The sequence below is a fragment of the Pygocentrus nattereri genome, chromosome 6, assembly GCF_015220715.1.
Source record: "Pygocentrus nattereri isolate fPygNat1 chromosome 6, fPygNat1.pri, whole genome shotgun sequence".
Lineage (NCBI taxonomy): Eukaryota > Metazoa > Chordata > Actinopteri > Characiformes > Serrasalmidae > Pygocentrus > Pygocentrus nattereri.
The window spans coordinates 37584748-37612145 of NC_051216.1; the positions used below are offsets into that span (position 1 = coordinate 37584748).

General features: G+C 40.9%; 1 protein-coding gene across 2 annotated transcripts in view; it reads left to right on the forward strand.

Annotated features, from left to right (window-relative positions):
• Positions 1–27398, forward strand: part of hecw2a (HECT, C2 and WW domain containing E3 ubiquitin protein ligase 2a) — a 91286-nt gene that overhangs the window by 19914 nt on the left and 43974 nt on the right. For both annotated transcript variants that reach the window (XM_017695100.2, XM_017695099.2), the window contains exons 3-10: positions 12231–12338; positions 12551–12645; positions 15818–15887; positions 17104–17273; positions 19814–19956; positions 23419–23519; positions 24086–24843; positions 26864–27188. In XM_017695100.2, coding sequence (XP_017550589.1) covers positions 12231–12338; positions 12551–12645; positions 15818–15887; positions 17104–17273; positions 19814–19956; positions 23419–23519; positions 24086–24843; positions 26864–27188 — 1770 coding nt within the window. The remainder of the gene's footprint in view (positions 1–12230; positions 12339–12550; positions 12646–15817; positions 15888–17103; positions 17274–19813; positions 19957–23418; positions 23520–24085; positions 24844–26863; positions 27189–27398) is intronic.

Below are 27398 nucleotides of genomic sequence, written 5' to 3' on the forward strand. Positions count from 1 at the left end.
CTGATTTCTGAACTCTTCCAGAAATCAATGAGGAGATTAAAATCAGCATTTCATTGTAAGAAGTTCTGTATTGTTCCATCTACACTGACAGACTGCTTAAAGAGTTCTGTGATGTAGAATAGATAAGAAAACAATAAGATCTTATACTTTTCATGTGAAAATATTATTTAGCTAAAACAGGGCTGAGATGAGTCAACACTAAAATGTTAATCCGTATGTGTGACAGTATTTTTTTGAGAATTACTTCTCAAGAGCTGGATGTCAGAAACAGGAGAAATATGAGTTTCACTCTGAATTCAAACACTTAACCGTGTCTAGGAGAAATGCATGAGATTATGAAGAGATTTCTTGCCTCTGGGTAGAGCTGCTGCCGCTGTTATCCATTTTTAACAACTGCAGTCTGCTTAGACTACAGCTCATATTTACAGAAGGTGTTATACCTAGAACTTCCATTGTAAATCAAAACGTGACTGGTCAATTTTCTGTCTCAGTCTCAGTTGTTCCTGTTTTTTGCATGTTGCATTAAATATTCTATAAATTCTGTTCTGTAAAATCAGTGCTTAACTTTTGATTCTTAACAGTTGCAGTCCAATTAGCAATTTCATAAAATTATGTTTATTTTTTGCACTTAGTGTTCATTTAATAGTGAGTTCTCATTACTCAACTTAAATTAAGAATGTGGTTACTCAACATGGTACAATGCTGTACCCCCTTTGGGGTTCAGCTGAAGTTTTTTATCTGACAGTAAGCTATTCTCTGCCACAGTATTGATCAGGTCTGTGATCCTGGAGCCTTAGGAGTTTATGCTTAAACTGTAGTCTTTCAGTGTGAGTGTCCTCCAGCCTCTTGGGTCCATGAACGAGGCCATGCGTCACATTTGATGTTTCTGTACACGTTGCTCTATCTTTGCAATAATCCAACGCAGAAATATCGTCATAAATATTATTGTGAGCTCATATATTATCGCTTCCATCACATCGGAAACCCCTCATACTTCATTCAGTCAGCATCGGAGAAACATGAAATGGCATGGTGCTGAATTTGCTGCATCAGTTTTGGAAAGTAGCAATAAAGATAACTAAGCATTTTGGTATGAAACATGTAACAAATGTGGGTGTCATTGGCTTCATTCAAATAGTTTATTGAAACATCTTTTATATCTGCTCAAAACTGGTCAAAACTGACTCTGATATTCTACAAAAAATTACGTATTATTTAAGGCTGCAAAAACGAATATTGTACATTATATAATATTCTGACAAACTCAGGTACTGCTCAATAGCTGAATGATCATCACAGGAAAAAAGTGGCACTTATTTTATGCCTGTTTTTTTCCATCAATAAATGAAATGATCATTTAAAGTTGCATTTTGAGTTTTCTCAGGTTTTGTCTTACTTTGAATTTTGTTTGAAGATGTGAAACCATTAAGTGTGACAAATACACAAAAACAAGACAATACTTGAGCCCTGCATAATAAAATATCTCAACTCAGTTTCTCAAACTGAACTATATCAGGCAAAATTAGGCAAACTTAATTGTTAAATGGAGCTGTGACACCTTTCAGTTTTGAAGGTAATGCTAACTACACTAGCAGTGCTTGCTAAAGAGCTATCTCGGTTAGCAATGTAGCTAGAACTTGGTTACATAGCTGGCTAACTGTATTACTGTGAAGAGAACAAGCCATGAAAATGAACAAAAGGATTAAAAAAATATATTATTGTTTGTAGCAAACATAATGTTTTGCTTCTGTTTTTTATGATTGTATTTGAAACTTATATTTAAAACTACATATAGGGGCCTCAACACAGAATTAGCCCCAGAATACCAGAGTCTGCATTGCAGAATCTGGCTCTTCACCTTTCTTGCCCTTAAATACTAGTATCCTAATCCCTTACCATGTGCAAACTTATGAGAGCAGGCAAAGCGATCCTTCTGGGCACCTTGCCTCAGCCTATCGACCAAGAGGGCTCAGTACTTCATTACCTTCACAAGGGTTCCATCCCTTGGGTGCTCTACGTTTCAACAGCTAAGCAGACATTCAATGATGGTGTAGACGTAAACGTTCTCTTAGCTCCTCATTAAGAGGGGAATCATGCAGGCCAGTGTGATTTACAAAGCCACACTCACATTGTTTTGCAGGATCATAATTTGTCTTATAATTTGTCTTGTGTGCTCCGTTCCATCTCTGTTAGCTACTGTTGTTTTTTTATAGCTTCTGTTGTTACTCTGTCATTGATTTTGCATTTCTGCTCTATTATTTTGTATTGTTGTTTATAAATAATTAGTTAGTAGCAAGAAAAAAGATATGTTATAAATACATTGCTACACATTATCCATTTTATCAGCTCCACTTACTATACTTTGTAATTCTACAATCACAGAATGTAGCCTCCTTTCACTCTGTTCTTCAAAGGTCAGGAGCACAACAGGACCACCACAGAGCAGGTATTATTTGGGTGGTGGATCATTCTTAACATTGCATTGACACTGATATGGATGTGGTGTGTTAGGGTGTGTTGTGCTGACATGAGTGCATCAGACACAGCAGTATGCAGAGAAACAGATGGACTACACTCTGTAATTGCAGAACTATAAAGTGTTCCTATTTGGTAAATGTACCTGAAAAAATGGTGTAGAAATGAAGTGGTTTTAATATTATGGTTGATTGTTGTGCATAGTCATATGCAAAAACACTGCTAGTAACATTTATGTTTGTAAATGAAATAAAGTTACTACACCCTCTAGAGGGATCAAGCTTAAATATTGCACAAAAATTTGCACAAATTCTATTTATTTGTTGGGTTTAACATACTGGGAGAAATAAACATAACATATGCAGTGCGACATCTTGTATGATAAGCACCTGGACAAAGAAAACACACAGGTTCCCTACAATGCTTTCAGCTTAACAATGATTAAATCCATGACACTATATTTAAATTCAGGATTTATATTCTGGTCCAGACATCGTCTTATATATGTACATCATTTAGTTAAATCAGAAATTATTAAGTGTGTCATCTGTATCTGGAACTGGACCTCACTGAAAAGACTTTTTTCAGATATCTACAAATTGTGCATTTTCTTTAAAAAAGATCTCCAGTAGAGCAGCACCTTATCCCTCCAGTTATGTTGTGGTCAAAGTGACATATTTCAAAGTTTAAAAATACAGCGAAAATATTTTAAATTATTTTTGGAGCATTGTCTGCTGCCATAATGAACATGTAAATGAAAAATGACTAATTAAATGTGTTTTCAAGTCCCCTGCATGTTTGTATTACAAACATATAAAGTTCTATAGTCCTACTAACAATATGCATCTGTACCTTCTCAGAGGTTGAAAAGGAAGCTCTGAAAGTCAACAAGGTAACACACCTTGCGAGGTAATCTCAAATTTATATAAAATTCTTAAATTAGTGGAGCCACATAACTCATTGTACATGAAACATAAGTAGTAGACTAAAATACAGAAATTTCTCATGTAATGTTTGCTTCCCACTTATGTGCAATGTTTAATGAATGTAATGTCTTTTTCTCTAACCTATTGGTAACTAGCAAAGATTCTTTCTCTAGTAGACAAAGCACTTCTTGTAAGTCGCTTTGGGCAAGAGTGTTTGCTAAATGCTGTAAATGTGAATGTAAATGTAAAGTTGACACACAGAAGCTGAATCGAACCCGGTGGTGGACACCCCAGGTTAGAGACGCCGTCAAGCTGAAGTAGGAGTCCTACTGGGCATGGTTGGCCTGTGGGACACCAGAGGCAGCTGACAGGTATCGACAGGCCAAGCGATCTGCGACTTCAGTCATCGCCAAGGCAAAAACCCGGGTGTGGGAGGAGTTTGTGAGGCCTTGGAAAGTGACTTTAAGTCGGCTCCGAAAAGATTCTGGCAAACCGTCAGGTGACTCAGAAGGGGAAAGCAGTGTGCCACTAGCACTGTATATAGTGGAGATGGTGTGCTGCTGACTTTGACTGAAGACATTGGGCAGTGGAATGCCTTTTCAACATTGCGTGGACATCGGGGGCGGTGCCACTGGATTGGCAGACTGGGGTGGTGCTTCTTTTTAAAAAAGGGGACTGGAGGGTGTGTTCCAACTACAGGGGAATCACACTCCTCAGCCTCCCTGGTAAGCTCTATGCAGGGGTACTGGAGAAGAGAGTCCGGCTTCAGTCGGATTCAGGAGGAGCAGTGCGAGTTCCGCCCGGGTCGTGGAACACTGGACCAACTCTTCACCCTCTCCAGGATCTGAGAGGGCTCATGGGAGTTTGCCCAACCAGTCCACATGTGCTTTGTGGATCTGGAGAAGGCATTCGACTGTGTTCGACTGGGTAATTTGTGGGAGGTGCTTCGGCAGTATGGGGTACATGGCTCTTTGCTACGAGCCATTCAGGCCCTGTACAAACAAAGCAGGAGCTTGGTTCGCATGGCCGGCAGTAAGTCAGACTTGTTCCCAGTGAGAGTTGGACTGAAAGAACAAGATCGCGAATACAAGCACCCGAAATGAGTTTCCTCCACAGGGTGTCTGGACTCTCCCTTAAAGATAGGGTGAGAAGTTCGGTCATCCGGGAGGGACTCGGAGTAGAGCCGCGGCTTCTTTACATTGAGAGGAGCCAGTTGAGGTGGTTCGGGCATCTGGTTAGGATGCCTCCTGGACGCCTCCCTCGTGAGGTGTTACAGGCAAGTCCACCCCGGGGAAAACCCAGGACACGCTGGCGTGCCTATATTGCCCAGCTGGCCTGGTAGCGCCTCGGAACCCCCCTCCGGAGAGCTAGTGGAAGTGGCTCGGGAAAGGGAGGTCTGGGCCTCATTGCTGAAGATGCTGCCCCTGCGACCCGAAGCCCGGAGAAGCAGAAGATGATGGATGGATGGATGGATGGATGGATGGATGGATGGATGGATGGATGGATGGATGGATGGGTGGATGGATGGATGGATGGACAAAAATTGAGGACGTTATCTACAATGCCCTAAACTCTTTGACATTCCAATCCCTAAAGAGCCTTCAGTGTCATACTTAGATGCTGATCCCTAAAGTTTTGATAGTAGATGCCAGATTTACCTTCTCCAAAATTTGCTGCAGCTACAAGGGGTATAATTGTAAACTGGCCAAAAACTGCTGCCCCAACTTATGAATCCTGGATACAGCTCCTAGTGGATTCCCATAATATGGACAAAATAACACATAACTTGAGACTAAATTTGAGACAGAAATTTTGTAAAAGATGGAGCCCAGCAATACCAATAATTCTCTGAGAATAATGTACAATTAAATATGTCGTAGGCACCTGACCCTTGATTCCCTTAAATCCCCTCTTCTCTTGTCCCCCCTTAATCTAAGTTATTTTATGTTTATGTGTGTAAATATTAATGTGAATGTTTTCATGTCTTTTTGTAAATATCAGATTTTCCATGGCCTGACTGCAAAGTGGTGAATCTTTCTATGATCCTTAAATAAACTCCTCTTCTTCTTTCGGCTGCTCCATTTAGGGGTCATCACAGCGGATCATCTGCCTCCATCTTGCCCTATCCATTGCCTCCTCTACTTTCACACCAACCATCTCCATGTCCACCGTAACTACATCCATAAACCTTCTCTGAGGTCTACCTCTTCTCCTTCTACCTGGCAGCTCCATCGCCAACATTCTTTGCCCAATATATCCACTATTCCTCCTCAACACATGTCCAAACCATCTCAACCTGGCCTCTCTGGCTTTATCTCCAAACTGCTCCACCTTCACTGTCCCTCTGATCTGCTCATTTCTAATCTTGTCCAGCCTTGTCACTCCCAACGAAAATCTCAGCATCTTCATCTCCGCCACCTCCAGCTCAGCCTCCTGTCTTTTAGACAGAGCCACAGTCTCCAAACCATACATCATAGCAGGACGCACTACTGTCTTGTAAACCTTCCCTTTCACTCTTGCTGCTATCCTTCTGTCACAGATCAGCCCTGACATCCGTCTCCACCCACTCCATCCTGCCTGCACCCTCTTCTTCACCTCTTTTCTACACTGTCCATTGCTCTGGATGGTTGACCCAAGATATTTGAAGTCATTCACCTTTACGCCCTCTACTCCTTGCATCTTCACCTTTCCACCTGCCTCCCTCTCATTCACACACATGTATTCCATCTTGTCTCTCCTGACCTTCATTCCTCTCCTCTCCAGTGCAAACCTTCACCTCTCCAGATTCTCTTCCACCTGCTCTCTACTCTCACCACAGATTACAATGTCATCTGCAAACATCATGGTCCATGGAGCCTCCTGCCTGACCTCATCTGTCAACCTTTCCATCACCATTGCAAACAAGAAGGAAGGGGCTCAAAGCTGATCCCTGATGTAACCCTACCTTCACCTTGAAACCATTTGTCACTCCAACTGCACACCTCACCACTGTCTCACTATCCTCATACATGTCCTGCACCACACTAACATACTTTTCAGCTACACCTGACTTCCTCATACAGTACCACAGTTCCTCTCTTGGCACCCTATCATATGCCTTCTCTAGATCAACAAAGACACAATGCAGCTCCTTCTGACCTTCTCTGTACTTCTCTACCAACACTCAACGCAAAAATTGCATCTGTGGTACTCTTTCTGGGTATGAAAACAAACTGCTGCTCACTGAACTGAACCTCTTGCCTTAGCCTTGCTTCAACAACTCTTTCCCATACATCATGAATGCAGTAAATGAACAGTGCATTAAAATGTGCAGAAGTGTGTCCTCTGTAGAACATATTTCCAGTTAGAAATTCACAACAAAATGGAATTTGACCAGGATCACCCAAACTTTTGCATATGATTTTACATATATATCAGTTTCCAGAACTGTGTAATTTTTTGGACACTTTTGGAAACAACCGTATGTACTCGAGGACCTACAGTCATGCACAAAAGTCTGGATGCCTCAATTTCCATGTTTTGTTGTTTGAAGTGATCAAAACAGAGAACATATGTCTGCACACGTTAATGCACAATTACTGGTTATGTGCTGAATTTAAACACATTAAGGAAAAAAATAACATGTAGCCTGATAAAAGTTACATTTTATACTTATTTTAACACAAATTGTTATATGCCATAAAAATATGCCATAAAAAGACCCGATTAATACTATCTCAGAGGTATGACTAAGGAAGTCTGTTCCAGAGCATAGACAATGTCTACGGTGTTGGAATTTGTTTTAAATTAGTTGTAATGTAATGAAAGGGTACAAGGAGTGATCATGGGCAGAACATAGTGTGCTGTTTCAGACAGTATTATACTATTCAGCTGAAAATCTTTAAAATAAAGAATGGTGTCCTGCAACTGTTTATACTAGGACAGAAAAGTTTGCTTTGTTGAGAATAGTTTGAACACATGAAAATGCCACCTGCATGACCAAGATGGCGGCGCGTCAACAACACGAGGCTCAGCGTCTCTCCAGAATCTGCTATTTAACTTTTTTTATCTACTTTTGACTGGACTGTTCATCCCAAATTGCTCAGCGTTGCTGTTCTACAGCAGACAGGAGCTTCTGGACATCAGAACTCAAACCTCTGACAGTTTTATCGCCGATCTCCGACTCATTCCAGAGATCTCCAGAACACCGGAGGCTGCACACTCTTCCCGGCCGGGCAGAAGTGCACGCAGATGGCGCCGAGAATGTAAACAAAGGCGGGGTAGGAGCGGAGGGCTACGAGCTAAGCTAAAGCTTATACCACACCGGCTGCCTTTACCCAGCATTTTCCTCGCCAATGTCCGTTCTCTGGCTAACAAAATGGACAAAATACGGCTCTCCATCACCAACGACAGACGGATTATGCACTCAAATGTCATGATTTTCACCGAAACATGTCTAAACAACGGCTGCCCGGACAACGCTATTAAGTTAGCAGGACGAGACACACACCGAGCTGATAGGATAGCAGAGGACTCCGGCAAGACCAGAGGTGGAGGTTTGTGCATTTATATTAACAAAGCTTGGTGCACGGACTCTGCTACTACTGAGAGACAATGCTCACCTAATGTGGAGTTTATAATGGTCAAATGCAGACCCTATTATCTCTCAAGAGAAATAAATTCCATCATACCTACTGTAGTGTATATCCCCCCGGATGCTAATGCTAAGATGGCTATGAAAGTACTTTATGCAGCCATTAGCCAACACCAGACCAAACACCCTGAGGCTGCTTTTATTGTTGCTGGTGACTTCAACCACTCCAACCTGAAAACAGTCCTCCCCAGATTCCACCAACATGTCTCCTGCCATACCAGAGGGGACAAGACTTTGGACCATGTTTATTCCAACCTGCCTGGGGCATACAAAGCAACACCCCTCCCCCACATTGGACAATCTGACCATCTCTCCCTTTTCCTCACACCTCGATACACACCACTCATCCAACGTGTGAAACCCACTGTGAGGACAATAAAAGTGTGGTCAGAGGGGACAGACCCTGTGCTCCAGGACCGGTTTAAAAACACTGATTGGAATATGTTCACTCACACATACTTGGATCAGTACGCCTTGGATCTGTACTGGACCACATCTCCACCACTATAGACAGTGTCACCACCCAGAAACAGATCACCATGTACCCCAACCAAAAGCCTTGGATGAACCGGGATGTTCGTCTCCTGCTGAAGGCCCGCAACATCGCCTTCAGGTCGGGAGATGCACAGGCCTACAGTGCAGCCAGGGCTGAGCTGAAGAAGGGCATCAAAAAGGCCAAACACCACTACAAAGGGAAGGTAGAAAAACACTTCTCCAACTCCGACCCCCGACGTATGTGGCAAGGACTCCAGATTATCACAGATTACAAGACCATCAACCCCTCCCCCGCCTCCTCTAATGTTTCCTTCCTCAACGAGCTCAACAATTTCTATGCCTGTTTTGAGAGAGGGAACCCAACAACTGCAACCAAGGCAGATGTGCCTGCAGACTACCAACCACTGACTCTTTCTCCCACCAATGTAGGAGCGGCGCTGGGCAGGATTAAAGTCCACAAGGCTGCAGGTCCTGATGGCATCCCTGGACGTGTTCTCAGAGCATGTTCTGGAGAGCTGGCAGGAGTGCTGATGGACATATTCAACCTGTCCTTGGCACGTGCTGTGGTACCAAGCTGCTTCAAAACCACCTCCATCGTCCTGATACCCAAAAATTCCAAACCATCACGATTGAATGACTACCGCCCGGTAGCCCTCACCCCCATCATCACAAAGTGCTTTGAGCGGCTGGTCCTAGCACAGCTCAAATCCTGTCTCCCCCCCACCCTGGATGCCCACCAATTTGCATACCGCCAGAATAGGAGCACAGAGGATGCAGTCTCCATAGCACTGCACTCTGTCCTCTCACACCTGGACAATAAAAATACCTCCGTCAGGATGCTGTTCGTAGACTTCAGTTCAGCATTCAACACAGTCATCCCCTCAAAACTCATCACAAAACTCGCAGACTTGGGCATTAGTTCCCTCATGTGCAACTGGTTACTGGACTTCTTGACCAACCAACCCTAACATGTCCGGTTGGACAACCACTGCTCATCCACCATCACCATAAACACCGGTGTACCACAAGGCTGTGTGATTAGTCCCTTCCTCTACTCCCTCTTCACCCATGACTGCAAGCCTGTCGATGGTTCCAATACCATCATTAAGTTTGCAGATGACATCACGGTGATTGGCCTCATCAAAAACAAAGATGAGACAGCCTATAGGGAGGAGGTGGATCGTCTGGCTGAGTGGTGCAACACAAACAACCTTCTGCTCAACGCTGAGAAAACTTAAGGAGCTCATTGTGGACTTCAGAAGGAATGCTGACCCACATTCACCCATCCACATCAAGGGGACGGCAGTGGAGCGTGTGAACAGCTTCAAGTTCCTTGGTGTCCACATCTCCGAGGATCTCACCTGGACGACCAGCTGCTCCAAGCTGGTAAAGAAGGCTCACCAGCTCCTCTTCTTTCTGAGGAGTCTGAGGATGAAGCACTTGTCCTCAGACATCCTGGTGAACTTTTATTGCTGCACCATTGAGAGCATCCTGACCAACGGCATCACAGTATGATACGGGTGCTGCTCTGCCTCAGACCGGAAGGCGCTGCAGAGGGTGGTGAAAGCTGCCCAGCGCATCATCGGTGCACCACTTCCTGCCATAGAGGACATCTACAGGAAGCGGTGTCTGAAGAGGGCTGGGAAAAATCATCAAAGAACCCAGTCACCCAGCACACAGACTCTTCCCCCTCCTGCCCTCTGGGAGGCGCTACAGGAGCCTCCGGACTAAGACCACCAGGTACCGGAACAGCTTCTTTCCAACAGCTGTCACACTCCTGAACTCTGCCTCCTGATATCTAAACAAATAACAATGGACTGTACCCTAACACACAGCAATAACACACAGACTTAAACACCACTCAACACCACTTACCGGCACTCACATCTGTTGTATATACTGCCCATTATTGTATATACTGTGTAAATATTCTACCTGTTCATAAGTACATACTTATCCCCCTTCAGATTTATAACCTGTTCATAGTACTTTATACCCCTTCATATTTATTCATAGTTCATAGTACTTTATACCCCGTCATATTTATAACCTGTACATTCTTGTTTATAACCTGTATAACCCCCTTCATGTCTATACCCCCTCATATTTTTAACCTGTATATACTATACTTACTGTACATTTGTAACATACATATTTATATATCTGCTAAGCACTTCTGGATTGATGCAAACTGCATTTCGTTGCTTTGTACTTGCGACATACGCAATGACAATAAAGTTGAATTCTATTCTATTCTATTCTAAATGGATACAGTCTTCAGGTGCTTTTGACTGCACGTTGAAGTCATGTCTGAGTCACACTGGCACTGAGTATTTGTAGAGTGCCAAGTTTTGCCTTCCTTGCTCAGGCAGCCAGAGATTTTTGTGCAAAGTCTACCATGTGCCTTAACAAGATTCCCAAGACCATTGGAGGAAAGTTTTTTTTTTATATATATTTTCTTTGATCTTTATTGACAGCAATAACATGTTAAAAATATATTTTTTCTTTTTTTAAGTTTCTGCATTTCAAAATCATTAAGAAAAAGTAAAGTGTGGTTTGATGTAAAATATTCTATTTTCTGGAAACTAAGGGCATTTTCACACTTGGGCCATTTCAGCGTCTGAAGTGGACTCAGACCGCTGAGTCATGGTTTCTTTTACATATGTGAACACACTACACAAACTGGAGCTTCAGTGAGGGGCAGACCCGCGGGCCCATTTTTCTAATTTTGCATGATGCACTTTGGCCAATCGTTTCAGCGTGGCCAATAGGAGAGCAGCAGGTGGGTCTGGTGGTTCTTCTCGTCACCTGATAGGTCGGATTTATCGAAGAACACTGACCACTTGGCGAGCGCTGTGCACACTGTGAGGGCTGTGAAAGGGGTCCAAGTTCTAATGGAGCTGTGGTCTGAACAAGATGTGGTTTGCGCTCTCAAAGGACCAGAAAAACCAGTCTCTTCATAGTTCACTTACATTATGAACACAAAAAGAACTGAGGCCATGGGTTCTCTTCCAGGTTCACTTTAACAGAACTCAGTTCGGTTCTTTTAAAACGAACTATATGTGAAAACACTGTAAATGTAACTTATAGCTAAACTATATCTAATAATTAAAAGTTATTACATCAAATGCTGCCTGGTGTATAAGATATTGTTTTTTGACACTTCTGAGATATGACTTTGACCTTAAAAAACACTAAATGTCCAAATGTTTGTAGACACGTGCTTTCTTCTGAAATGAAAGGTATAAATAGAGAGTTTGTCCCCCGTTGCTGCAGTAACAGCCTTCTTGGAAGCATTTATGCTAGAACATTGCTATGATGGTTTAATTGCATACAGACAAAAGAGCATTAGTGAGGACAGATACCTGTGATGGATAATTAATAATTGATTGCTCCAACTCTTCCCAGATTTATTGGACGGAGCTCCATCACTCCAGAGCATGCAGTTCCGCTGTGCTGCCTAATGCTGGGGGGGCTTTATACCCTTCTAACCCATGCTTGGTATTGGGCATAGTGACCTTAGGCTCATGTGCAGCTACTTCAGCTATACATTTCTAGATACACAAGAGTGAATCAGCAGCCTTAACTGTCCAGAATGTCTGGACACAATAAGCACTGTCATTATGCTTTGGCAAAATTAGCTTAGCAACTCCAGTCAGTCTGGAAAATAATGCTGATGTACTCTTTCCCTCCTCTGATAGATGAGACCTGTCCATCAAACATGTGGGACTGCAAGAATCGCGGAGTAAATGGAACACAGTGTGGTCAAATCGTCTGGAGGTTGGAGCCAGGGCCCTACTTTCTGGAAGGTCAGCGTCACATTATGCTCATGAGCTGACTAACTAATGGTCATTTTTGGATGTCAATGTAACAGTCAGAACTTGAGAATTAGCTTGACAGCCATGTATGAAATACTTAGCAGAAATGCATGTTGTTTTATGAGGTCCTTTTAAGGAGACCTTTACTGACGAGATGCCTGTAGGCTACTAATAAGCACTGTTTCCTGTTTTTTCCCTTGCAGCAGAGACCAGGATCTGCTTCAAATACTATCATGGAGTGAGTGGAGCCTTGAGGGCAACAACACCCTGTATTACAGTCAAGAACCCTAGAGTTTTGGTCAGTAAATGTGTGTTTATGTTGCATGTGTGGGATGTGGATTTCTGTTTATTAACTGCTGTGGGATGATAATAGATTCATTTTAGATATTTAGAATGTACAAAGCTTGAGTTGACTTCTTTGAATTTTGCGTAAGGTGTAGGAATACTGCTGCACCATTCAAGGTGGAACAACAAATTCAAATATGAAGCAAGTAAATAACAAGTCAACTTTAGCCTCATGGTGAATGTTTTACCTGCAGAAGATGTAAAATTAAAAACAGAGAGTTCTGTTTCTTTTGTTTTTATACCATGAGGAATATGCTCATTTTACCTGGTAAGTTTTCTCAGTAAGACTGGAATTAAAGTGCTGAGCAAGGGCTTATTGATTGTTAGCTTGTTTCTAGCTTATGGAGGCAAACATGAACTCCTCACTTTTTTTCAGAAATAAAATAAGCCAAGCGTAAGCATGGTACAGTAACAGACAATTGGTGATGTTGTGGTATATCACATTTACAGCAGCAAAGCAAAGCAAAGCAAAATTTATTTACATAGCGCTTTTTACAACAGATGTTGTCACAAAGCAGCTTTACAGAACAATCAGTATTACAGAAAGAAAAGAAAAGAAAATCCGGGTCCAAGCCCCCATGAGCAAGCCAGCAGCGATGGTGGCAAGGAAAAACTTCCTAAAGGAGGAAGAAACCTTGAGAGGAACCAAGACTCAGAAGGGGAACCCATCCTCCTACGGTTGACACCGGATAGCAAACATTATTAGTATAAAGTATTATAGTACAAACTGGGAAAAGAGAAGATCTGAGGGTGAGGATTGCACAGCATTGTAAAGCAAGAAGCTCAGTGGTGGTCAAGCTGGTCCAGAAGGCTGGCAAGCAGCGGCACCCGATCAAGGCAGATGAGGCAACAGCATCAGACTCACAAGATGGGCAGCTATTCAGCTCAGCAAAGAAAGGAAAGAAAAAAAATGCAGTCAGTTCTGTAAAGAGTGGCTGACCACAGATCACAGTATAACAGACCAGCAGAGACTCCTGCAGGCCTAGATCTGACAGGGAAGACTAATCACCAAAGGCTTGACTATACAAGTAAGTTTTTAGCCTAGACTTAAAAACTGAGGGTGTGTCTGAGTCCCGAACAGTAACAGGAAGGTTATTCCAGAGCTGGGGGGCTTTGTATGAGAAAGCTCTTCCTCCTGATGTGGCTTTATTATTTCTAGGTACCAGTAGTAAGCCAGCACCTTGTGATCTAAGTAGGCGTGATGGTTCATAGTAGGAGTGAAGCTCACTTAGGTACTGAGGGGTGAGTCCGTTTAGAGCTTAATAAGCCAGTAATAGAATTTTATAATCTATGCGAAATTTAACTGGTAACCAGTGCAAGTTTGATAAAACTGGGCTAATATGGTTGAACTTTCTGGTTCTTGTGAGGACTCTGGCTGCAGCGTTCTGGACTAGCTGAAGCTGTTGAGGCTTTTGCTGGGACATCCAGACAGCAGGGTATTACAGTAATCTAGCCTTAATAATTAATGAATGATCATAAGTAATGAATGCATGAACTTTTCTGCGTCCTGTAGAGATAATGCATTTCTTTTAGCGATATTGCGAAGATGTAAGAAGGCTGTTCTAGTGATACTAGTTATATGTGCATCGAAGGACAGATCAGCATCTATCGCAACACCAAGATTTTTAACAGATGAGCTTGATGCAACTGAGAAATTGTTATGTGTTAAGTTAGACAGTTTGTTTCTAGCTGCTTTTGGACCAAGAAGCAGGACCTCTGTTTTATCTGAGTTAAGTAGCAGAAAGTTACTTGACATCCAGTCTTTTATGTCTTTTGCACAGTCCACAATCTTGCTAAGTTTAATTTTATCATCCGGTTTGCTTGATATGTATAACTGTCATCGGCATAGCAGTGGAAATTTATGCCGTGTTTACTGATAATGGTGCCTAATGGTAGCATACATATTGTGAATAATATAGGTCCTAAAACAGAGCCTTATGGAACACCATACTTTATTTTTACAAGGACAGATGATTCGCCCTTTACATTAACGAACTGATATCGATCAGTGAGGTAGGACCTGAACCAGGAAGGAGCAGGAAACAAATCCATTCACATCAGAAGTAACTGATTGTGTAGAGTTATGTCTGCAGGCAGACGCTTCTCCATGTTCATTCCACTTTGGGTCTTTGTAATCATAAAGCTCAAATTAAAGTTAAATTAGAGTTAAAGTCAAGTCACAAGTCTTTTTCAGTTTTGCCAAGTTGAGTCTGAAGTCATCAAATTTGTGACCATGTCAAATAAATAGAGTCCACACCTCTGGAAATGGCAGCTCACCTGTTGCTGCAAAGCTTGTCTTGGTCATTCTACAAGTCATTTATCAGTGGTCACAGGATGCTGCACATAGGATGCTGTTGGTTGGCTATTTTTGGTCGGTGGGCTATTCTCAGTCCAGCAGCAACATTGAGGTGTTTAAACACTCCAGCAACACTGCTGTGTCTGATCCACTGATCCATTATATATAAAATGTCACTATCATGTAAAAATTTTGTATCTCCATTTTTGTCATTAGTTCTTTGGATAGCTACCCTTTGCATTCTGTTAAAATTTCATAATGAAAGGAAGAACAGGAATGGTATAAAATAACAAGCCAATAATGTTTTATTCCATGTCCTATAAAATACTATATAAAATATATAGTGTATAAATATATATAAATATAAAATATAGACGTGAAATATTAATTTTTAAATTAACACAGAGCCAGATAATATTAGTAATAAACATTAACGTGTGCTGGCCACGTATTTCAATAAATACCAGTGTTTAATGCAGAAGCAATTTGCTTTGTAAACTGTTTTTTCTGATTACTGCCCCAATCAGATTCTGTGTTATGTCAGTTCTAAGCTAGTGGAAATGAAAGAAAAAGTCTATAACAACTGTGAATGGGTAAAAAGTAAACTAATTTAGTGAAGAAAAAAAATTGATAGTTGGTTCATTTTCAGCAGTTGAGTCACTATGTGTTATAGGTCACTTTCCTACAAAATAGTCCTCACAAAACTTTTGATCCTAGTGAAGGCCCAGGTGCCAGTGTGTTCATGTGTGTGCACAAAGAGAAAAGCAAAACAAAGACTGACACTGGTAGAAGGAGCCAGAATGATATTGATTTCAGTGTTTGTTCTCAGGCTGACAGCCAAGGTGAAGGACAAGTGGCTTCAGACAACAGTCGAAAACTACTCAGCTTCACCCTATCAGGTTTGTTGTAGAATACAGGTACAAAAGTTTAGACATCCCTGCAGTTAGAAGGAAAAGTTTGAACACCCCTATGGATAGAAATTTCTTTTATTTTGACCATTTCCAACATTTTAGAACAATATTTAACTAAACATTTGAAATGGCAAAAAACTTTCAAGAGACTTGAAAGACTACTTGTTTGGCAAAGGACACAGGGAATGCTGTTAGAAAAAAAACAGAAAAAGCAGCATATTTTGTGTTTTGAATGCTGGCATGCAGGTCAACCAGCATGACCAGTTAAACCAGCATCAGACAAGTATAAACCAGCGTGGTTTATACAGACATGGTCTTTGCTGTGTTTTTAACAGGATATTTAAACAAAATTGCATTATATGATTATTTATTTTGCACCCACAAATTAGTGTTATGTTTGCTTAATCACATATCTGCCTCAAATATCACATATTTGCCTAAACCATGTTGAATCCACAAATAAAACGGCATAGTATTCATTGTGAATGCCTACATTAACAGCTGGGTAAACAGAATGTAGCTTAGGCTCAGAGCTAACTGTTAGACAAAATTCTCTTGCATATGGTGTGGCTGTGGCCAGCTTCAGCTGTTTAAAGCACAATGGCTTGTGTGTAAGCAGTGTCCATTTTAATAGTGCTGAAGCTACAACTAGTGTCAGAAGTGGGCTCCTTAAGTCGAATGATGAAAATCAAGTGAATCCAGCCACTAGACCCAAATACGAATCTTTCTTGCTGACACCAAATGTAGCTTTTTTTTATGTAAGTTGTTATGCATTATTACTTAGCTGTAGTTGACGACAGCCACGGTGTAGATAAGAGAATTTTGACTAAGTGGTCACTGTAAGCTCTACACTCAGCTCATGACTGCATTATCAGTGACTCAGTGTTAGACTCACACTGTATTTCCTAATACACAGAACTCAGCTAGCCCCAACCTAAGAACAACAAACCCAATGAATAAATGCTGCAGAACAAATATTGACAAATGTTAACATGCACACATTATTAAGCATTATTAAGCTAAAGAGTGGCAGATCATTAATTTGCTGCATGCTTATTGGTACTGCTTGTTTTTTCAGGCTATAAATAAACTACATTGGTAGTTGGCTAACCTGTCAGATCTGTGCTGGTTAAAATGAAGCAGGCAAAATTAAATGCAGTTCAGCCATTGCAGTGAAGAAAGATAACATCTGTTATTCATGCAGATATCAGGGCTGTGGGCTTGAAGAAGGGAATGTTCTTCAACCCTGACCCTTACCTGAAGATGAGTATTCACCCGGGCAAAAGGAATGGCTTGCCCACCTTCTCCCACCATGGCCAAGAAAGAAGATCTGGCATTACAACCAACACAACAAACCCTGTGTGGCATGGAGAGGTGATACACACAGAGAATCATCTGCAAACACACAACTATTCACTAGTCTAGCTTACAAGTATTTCCTTTGTAACTTTGCAGTAACATATTAAATAAAAAAAACTTTTTAGATCTTTTAATTATCTTTTCAGAAAAATTAAACACCTGATGAAAACCCTAAATAATGCCAAAATCTAAGCATCCCCTTGTTATTGTTAACACTTATCAGCACCCAAATCTTTCTGGATATGTACTTTTAACAATAGTTTAGAAGAAACAAGCATCACATTGTCATGTTATTAAGGCTAATTGCTCTTCATACCAAGAAAATCAAGTGTAACCAAATACCAAAAATAAATGTTTTATATTAAGGCCGACATTACATGGTAAAACTTTCATGCAACTAGTTGCATGTTGTGAGTTGTAAGCAAGATAATTTCAGTGCAATCCATTTCAATCCAATTTAGTATACTGAATAGTTTACACTTTATAAAGGCATTCATTTACAAGCAATAATCTGTATTTACATTTACATTATTTACAAATATTATTTACATATTTTCATGAGTTGATGAACCACACCATGAAGGTATGGGAAAGAGTTGTTGAAGCAAGGCTAAGGCAAGAGGTCCAGATCAGTGAGCAGCAGTTTCATGCCCAGAAAGAGTACCACAGATGCAATTTTTGTGTTGAGAGTGTCGGTAGAGAAATACAGAGAAGGTCAGAAGGAGCTACATTGTGTCTTTGTGGATCTAGAGAAGGCATATGAAAGGGTGCCAAGACAGGAACTGTGGTACTGTATGAGGATGTCAGGTGTAGCTGAAAAGTATGTTAGGGTGGTGCAGGACATGTATGAGGATAGTGAGACAGTGGTGAGGTATGCAGTTGGAGTGACAAATGGTTTCAAGGTGAAGGTAGGGTTACATCAGGGATCAGCTTTGAGCCCCTTCTTGTTTGCAATGGTGATGGACAGGTTGACAGATGAGGTCAGGCAGGAGGCTCCATGGACCATGATGTTTACAGATGACATTGTAATCTGTGGTGAGAGTAGAGAGCAGGTGGAAGAGAATCTGGAGAGGTGGAGGTTTGCACTGGAGAGGAGAGGAAAGAAGGTCAGTAGAGACAAGACGGAATACATGTGTGTGAATGAGAGGGAGGCAGGTGGAAAGGTGAAGATACAAGGAGTAGAGGTCGTAAAAGTGGATGACTTCAAATATCTTGGGTCAACCATCCAGAGCAATGGACAGTGCAAAAAAGAGGTGAGGAAGCAGATGCAGGCAGGATGGAGTGGGTGGAGACGGATGTCAGGGCTGATCTGTGACAGAAGGATAGCAGCAAGAGTGAAAGGGAAGGTTTACAAGACAGTAGTGTGTCCTGTTATGATGTATGGTTTGGAGACTGTGGCTCTGTTTAAAAGACAGGAGGCTGAGCTGGAAGTGGCGGAGATGAAGATGCTGAGATTTTCGTTGGGAGTGACAAGGCTAGACAAGATTAGAAATGAGCAGATCAGAGGGACAGTGAAGGTAGAGCAGTTTGGAGATAAAGCCAGAGAGGCCAGGTTGAGATGGTTTGGACATGTGTTGAGGAGGAATAGTGGATATATTGGGCAAAGAATGTTGGAGATGGAGCTGCCGGGTAGAAGGAGAAGAGGTAGACCTCAGAGAAGGTTTATGGATGTAGTTAAGGTGGACATGGAGATGGTTGGTGTGAAAGTAGAGGAGGCAATGGATAGGGCAAGATGGAGGCAGATGATCCGCTAAAGGATCAGCCGAAAGAAGAAGAAGATTTACATATTTGCATAATTTTTTATAGCCTTCTTATAACATCAAGCTATGATTCTTTGCCAGTTCTTAATGTAAAATTGAGTGTCAAGAGATGACTAAATGAATAATCTAGTATACTCTTGGTGAATCATGACCACAGCAGCTAAAGAATAAACAGTGACGAAAGCATCCATTGAAACAGCTGTTAGTATTAGCTGTCTAGTTAAAAGCTGAAACATTACAAAAACATTAACTGTGAGAAACTCATGTATATTGTCATTGCTCAGGACACCTTGCATAAAGACAATTAGGATTCCAATTCAAACTTCCAATGAACTATTTTCTGTTTTAGTTTCTTGTGCACTAAACTGGCAAAATAAGTTGAACTGACATGGATTGATGTGATGCATTATCAGAGTGTTAACTGGCTGTTTAATGAAACCTGATCCATTAAGATGAGACTGGTGCAACTGTTCCAGCTGTGTTTCAAGTCAGTTGTTAGACACTTTGCATTATGCAATTTAGGGCAATTAAGTTTCATGCTTTAAGCGACTAAAGTTGTGTTGTAAAGTTGCTTCATTGTGTAAAGCCAGCCTCTTACTTAGCTGAAAATAATTTTTAAGATCAAACATCACTTGGAAAAAATTAAAAGCAAACATCACCTTGTGATGGGCAGTGTAAAGCTATGCAAATGCATGCATGCCAAACACAAATGGGAATATACAACATTATAAACTTAGCATAGAAATGCATTCATATCCTCTCACAGACTGTTTTGTTCTCTATTTTTCCTTTTAGAGACACACTTTTGTGGCACTAATGACTGACGTTCTAGTGATTGAGGTGAAGGATAAGTTCGCTAAAAGTCGACCAATCATCAAGCGCTTCCTGGGTCAGCTGAACATCCCAATTCAGAGACTGCTGGAAAGGCAAGCATCAGGGTCAGTATCATGGAAAATTCTGTCTAAGTCTGTATAGTACAATTTTCCCCATACCTGAAATGTAGTCAAACATGGAGTGTTTGTTTTGTGTACATTTATAAATTTGTGTAAATTAGATCATATTGTGTTTTGTTTTGTTAGCATTTGCCCATTAAAATATTCAGGTAAATAGAAATTAGAAAATACAATAAATAATAATAAGAAGAAGTATGTTATTTTGCCCACAGTTTTTGAGCTAGATCTACCCAACTACAACCTAGCAACTAGTGTTGGTCTAGTTTTAGTCTTAAGTCTGGTCTCAAGACCATAAACTAGTGGTCTTGGTCTCATCTCGGTCTCAACCACACTTGGACTTAGTCATATCTTGGTCTCAGACAATGGTGGACTAAAGTGGAAATTGCTGTCAAGACCAGCCTATTGTGATGCCTCCATCTGAGGGAACTGGAAACTGAATTATTGGTGTATATCAACAAAGCCAGAATAAACAGAATAAAACATTCCTGCTCTGCATCAGGGAGCGCTGCTGCATATGATTTACTCGTACCAGCGCAATACCTGCTCTGTGGTGGGCATGTTGAGGTCCTGACCATTGATGAATGAAAGTATGCAGAGAAACAGATGGACTACAGTCTGTAATTATAAAGTTACAAATTGCACCCATATGGTAAATTTTGTTGAAAACAGTTAAAAGACAACATATCAAATGCAGACAGAGATTTGTTATTGTTTTTGAAAATTATATGCCCATTTTGAATTTGATGCCAGCAATGTGTTTCAAAAAAGTTGGGACAGGGGCAACAAAATGTTAATAAAGTTATGTAACTCTTAAAAAACATTTGGTGAAATATTGCACAAGTAATGAGGTTAACTGGGAACAGGTCAGTAGCATGACTGGGAATAAAAAGAGCATTCACCACTCTGTAATAAAATAGCATGTCATATCATATATTATGATATCATCAAAAAATACTGATAATCCAGTGAAATCTCTATATGCAAGTTACCAGGATTGATCATTAGGCCCTCAGGTGGCACTGCACTAAAAACAGACAGCATTCTGTAATGGAAATCTGTACATGCTGTTAGAAATTTGACAAGAAGAGTCAGGAGACTAGAGCTTCAGCGTTGACTGAAGTTTATTTACATATACAGAGCGCAGTCGATCAACAGTCAAACAGCAGGATCAGGAGTCTAGTCTAACAAGAATATTTTGAAAGAACCTTATATACATTGAAAACTAAGGAGGGGGAAGGAGGGGGAAAAGGAGTTTGAGGAGGGATAAGGAGGGGTTGTAGAAAGAGAGATGTAGGGGGTAGAGGTAAGGAGGGGGTGATTGTTATCACCTTAAAGTTGTGAGACAAAGGGTCATCTCAATACAAAAAGAGGTAGGGGGCAAGGTGAGAGTGTGAGCGTTATCACCGCTTAGGCAAGCGAAAGACCATTTGCTAGCACTCTAAAATAAACATGGTTATGATTATAAGAAAATAACAGAGCATATGAAGAGAGAATTACATTAGAAAGGAAAATAACATATGGTGACCATATTTTCTCTCAATGCGCTCAGGAACATACCTGAAAACCACTGTTTGTTTGTTGCTGCATCCACAAATGCAAGTTTTAAAATCTAGAACGCAAAGAGGAAACCACATATAAACAGAGTACAGAAACACCCAAGCCCAAGCTCATTTGAGATGGACTCATGTGAAATGGAAATGTGTGCTATAGTTCACCTAATCAAAATCTGAAATTATTTTTGGAAATCAGTGATGCTGTGTCCTCCAGGCTGAGAGGGAGAGGGACCATCTGGCTTGTTATCAGGGTACAGTTCAAAAGCAAACAACTGTGATAGTATGGGAGTACATTGGCACATGGCATGGATGACTTGGACATCTCTGTGAAGGCACCATTAAGGCTGAATGACATACAGCTTTGCAGTGACAATTGCTGCCATCCAGATGACGTCTTGCTTATTTCAGCAAGACAATGCCAAACCACATTCTACTCATATTACAGCATGACTCTGTAGTAAAAGAGTATGGCTGCTAAACCAGTCTGTCTGAAGTCCAGACCTGTCACCCACTGGAAACATTTGGTGTGTAATGAAATGAAAAATACAACAAAAGGAGACCCCAAACTGTTGAACTGCTGAAATTCTAAGTCAAGCAAGAATTGGAAATTTTCACTTTCAGTACTACAGCAATTAGGCTATGTTTACACAGCAGGTAAAACTGACCCAAATCCGATTCCTTTGCCATCTTTGTGTCAGTGTGAACAGCAAAAAAATACATTGAATCTGACATTTTCAGTTCTGATTTGAGATGCTTTCCTATGTGGTACTGAAATCCGATCCGTATCTGATCTGCAGAAATGTGACTCAGTCTGCACACCTAGATCGGAATTGATGCGACTTTTACGTCAGTCCTACTCGACATTAGTCATAATTTCGCGCTGCTGAGACTCATAAACATTTAGTCTGATGTTTCTGTAAAAAAAAAAAATAGTGGAGACTCCGCTCCCTGTTTGAAGAGGTTTCGAACGAAATGGCCGAACGCGGCCAGAAGAGACCAAGGCTGCAGCACCAGAGAACAGTTTAAAGAATCCGAGGACACGAACTAAAGAAGTGTGGCCGAGTACCAGGCCCTTTTACGGCGAACTTGAACACATTGGGGTGATGAGCCAAGCTATCAACCACTGGAACTTCATAGTCGCTCCTGTGACGCTGGCAAAGACAAAACTGAAAACTCCGGGAGCGACAGGCGTTCACTGGCCATCATGACTGTTTACCTCTGAACGAGCCGCCCAGTGAAGTGTTGTTCTTTTGCGCATGCGGGTCGGTTTAGGAGCTGATCTGTTCAGTCTAATGTCGCATACAGGTCACATTGAATGTGATCAGCCAAACAAACAAAAAAAAAATTATCGGATTCGATAAGAAGATCAGATTCGGGCCACCTTTACCTGCTGTGTAAACGTAGCCTCAGTACTAAATGCTTAGAGTGTTGTTAAAAGTAGAGGTGGTGTCTCAAATTTTTTTGAAACATGTTGCTGGCATCAAATTTAAAATGGGCATGTATTTTTCCAAAAACAATAACATTTTTCAGTTTCAACATTTTATATGTTGTCGTTGTATTATTTCCAATTACATATAGGGTTTAAATTATTTGCATATCAGCTGCATTTTGTTTTATTTACATTTTGCATAGCATCTCACTTTTTTTGAAAAAGGGTTGTTATTATTATTATTATTATTATTAATATTATTATTATCATCATCATCATCATTACTATTACCCACACCCAATTTAACCATTTTTTACTTATTTATGGTGCTTTAACTAACTTAGAGAATTTTTCTATTGGCGCAGGCCCTCCCACACCCACCCATTCATTCGTACCATTTTATCAACATACAGGTAAAGAAGAATGTTTAACACACAGTTGTGTCTGAATACGCATTTGTCACAGGAACCAGTCACTGACTTTCTCCCTGTGCCGTCGGTTGCCTACTGACCACGTAAGCGGTCAGCTACAGTTTAAGGTGGATGTTACTGCTACTAACCAGGATGGTGAGACAATACACTTGCGCACACAGTAGAATTTTACATTTTATGATTAACAGACAGATATAAATTTTTATTTATTTTTTATTTTTTATTTTATTAAGTTACATTAGCAGATGTTAAGAACATTTTTACCATTACCTATAAATATACAATTTTGGAGATAAAAGTTCCTTTTTTTTATGACAGCCACAATAGAAAATTTAATGGTAATTTTATGTACCTTAAATATAAGAGATTTTTCACTGGTTCTAATACAATGCAATTTACTATATGGCAAAGTCTGTTTTATAGTTTTTTATATGTGAAATTCAGTAACTAAACAATAATTGTTTATTGAAATATGCTGTAATCTGTTCTCTGCAGAGGATGTGTTAACCTCTTTTTCATTTTTGCACCAAAAAAACATGCAATGTGCTTTTTGATTTATTTCTACAAGACAAAAATGTAACTACTGTTCTCTTTGTTTTGCCATTTTAAAGTTCATAATTTGCCAAAAAATTTAGCTTTTGCCACATTGCATAAATTCTGATTTTCATTGCAAAACGGCTAATCAAATTCCCATGTCACAGATGTCTCCCCGGAGTCAATCTTTGGTGCAGCAGCCCTGAATGGACCTCCTGGTACCCCTTCAGATGACGAGGATTTGCCCCATCCTCTTCCGGTCACCTCCGGGGGTCCCTCTCCAACGGGGTCTCAGAGTTCCCGCAGAAATGGGGAGGGGGGTAGCATCCCATCGCCCGATACTGACACTTACTGCCCAACTTTGGAGGATGAAGGTCCTCCTTCCCCTGAACTGCTTCAGGGCACCTTCAGTGAGCAGCTTGATGCGATTGAGGCTCCGAAAGGTCCAGGAGAGCGGCCGTTAGGTGCAGCTTCTCCCAAACTTCACTCCAGCTTTCCTACCCACACTCGCCTCAGTGCCATGCTCCACATTGACTCGGACGAAGATGAGGAAAGGTCAGCCGGACCCGATCCCCTGCCATCCTCTCTGAATGGAGTCCCTAGAATCACCAGGGACCCGCTTGTGCTCCCCAAACCCCTTGAAGAACCTGAGGAACCAGAGCCAGAGGGAGAGGAACCCCCAGGAGAAGAGGAGGAGGAGGTCGGGGTGGAGTCAGAGGCTGAGACTCTGAGCTTAGGAACTGAAGTGATACTGGAGCCAGAGGTTGTCCCCAGTTCTGTGGCCCCAGAAGTGGAGACAGCAAGTCTGATGGAGAGGCAGGATGAAGGGGAGGAGGAGGGTCTGGGGCCCAGTGAGGAGCTGGCGACTGAGGTGGACATTTCGTCCATGGCGTCTGACAGTGGCACAGTCCCTCCTGCCTCACAGGTAAGATGTTTAAGGTGACTGGGCATGATGACTCATATCTACAACCCTAACTATCCATTGAATTTCACTGAATTCTCTAAATATTCTACATAATTGAACAGTTAAGCTGTTAAAAATGTCATTCTGAGTGCTGTCATATATATTGTGCCATCCTAGACATACTTTACAAGAGACAATTGTTCACATTGGTGGTGATACGAACCAGATGTCCATCTCTGAAAGCTCCCTCACAGAAACTTATGACATGGAATGTCTACAAATATGTAGCCTAATGCCAGACATGATAGTATTGAGTTTTTTCCTTACGTTTTTCTCTAAGACATTTTTATTTAATCCATTTGTGCTGGGAGAATACATGCAGGACATTTTGCTTAAAATAGTCCCCAAAGAAAACTCAGAAGACACATAGGTCCACTGGTGGGTTTAGATTAGTAAATAAAATGGCCATATTTTTGTTACAGACATGGAGACCCCTGGTTTCTGTCACCACCACTATATAGATATCTGAGTCTCTACAATAAACCATTTCACTCACAAATGAAATTTGCAGAAATGGGCCACAGTCCAGCAGAGTTTGGTGATTTTCCTGCTCTTGTTAATTCTTAGTACTTAGCAGATTTGTTGAATCAGGTGTTTTTAAGCAGGAAAAATAACCAAACTTTGCTGTACCCTGTTTTTCCTGGACTATATTTGGAGACCACTGCAGTAGTTAAAGGAATACCTTGGCAAAAAAATCTAATTTGTGTTATCTGTGTAATTAAATCACCCATGTCAGGAAATTTTTTTCCTGAAATTAAGGAGTTTAATGGACCCGAATTTAGAGACCACTGTAGTAGAAGTCAAAGGAAATCTTTGGTTTGAACAACTGAAATTTGCATTATGACAAAGGGCTCTTATGAAACAAATTATTTCTGCATTAAATACTGCTAAGTAATAATACACAACTGGCAGATCTTTATGAATTTACCTGGTTCTGGTGCCTGGTTCTTAGCATAAACAAAATAAAGAGTTCATAAAATGACTGAAATGTTCCATGCTTTAATTTACATTTGCATCTCATCAACAGTTACACTTTCTCCTGAATTCAGCACTCCACTAAAATGGGCTCAGGGGAAGTGGAAAAGTGTCCTGTGGTCTGTCGAATCAAAATTTTAATTTCTTTTTGGAAATCATAGACACTGTGTCCTCTGAGCTAAAGACCACTCAGCTTTTTATCAGTGCACAGTTTAAAAGCGAGTATTCATGATGGTATAGGGGTGTATTAGTGCACATGGCATGGGTGACGGGCATATCTGTCAAGGCGCCATTATTGCTGAATGATATATACATGTTTCGGCAACATATGCTGCCATCCAGATGACGTCTGTTTCAGGGAAGGACTTGCTTATTTCAGCAAGAAAATGTCAAACCACATTTGCATGTATTACAACAGCATGGCTCTGTATTAAGAGTCTGGGTGCTAAACCGAATTGCTTGCAGTTCAGACCTGTCGCCACTGAAAACATTTAGCACATTATAAAATTAAAAATATGAGAAAGGAGACTGTTGAAACAGCTGAAATCCTATATCAAACAAGAATGGGAAAGGATTTTACTTTCAAAACTACAGAAATTGGTCTCCACAGTTCCCAAACACTTACAGAGTTTGTTAAAAGAAACGGTGATGAAATACAGTGGTAAACGTGCCCCATTTTTCAAAACACAATAACATCAACATTTGGTATGTTCTCTTTGGACTATTTGAAATATAGGGTTTGAATGATTTGCATATTATAAAATTTTGTTTTTGCACAGTGTCCCAACTTTTTTGGAAATGAGGTTGTAAATTATGATTGTTTTTGATATGTAAATACATGTAAACATTGTAAACATAATGCCTGTACCTGTCCATAAATTAAAAGGCAAACTTTAGATTCCAAGCATTGTTGACTGAATTTTGCGGTAAGTTGAAAATTGTGTAAATTCGATTTTTCTACCATGCTTTAAATTAATAATGGTCACTTTTACTTTGGTCTTAACAGGAGGCACAACAGGGGGCAGAGACAGCTATAGATCCAGGGGGAGGAGACTTCTCAGTTGACCCACGCACAACCTGTGATGCTGACAATGGAGGGGAACCTCCTCCCACTGATGATCTTGAACTGGACACTCCGCCGCCTGAGCTATTAATCAATGAGGAAGATGAAGATGAGGTGGAGGAGGACACTATGTCCAGGAGGTGGAGCCTGGAAGCGACAGCAGGTGTATCACAGGAGGAAGAGGAGGAGGAAGAGGATGAGCTGCATTCAGTAGAGGGCGGGTCTGTGGATTCAGAGACTTTTGTTACAGAGACAGACACAGAAACAGGTAACATCACTAAAACGTCCAAAACATTCAGTATTCAATTATTTATTAATGCCATCAGAGTTTGTAGATGCTTGCTCATACAAGGGTATTGATAGGGAGTTAATCCACCTTTGCTTCAGAAAAAGCCTTTACACTTGTGGTAGGACTTTACACTAGATGCTGGAACATTGCTGTGAGGATTTGACGGCATTCAGCCGCATGAGCATTACT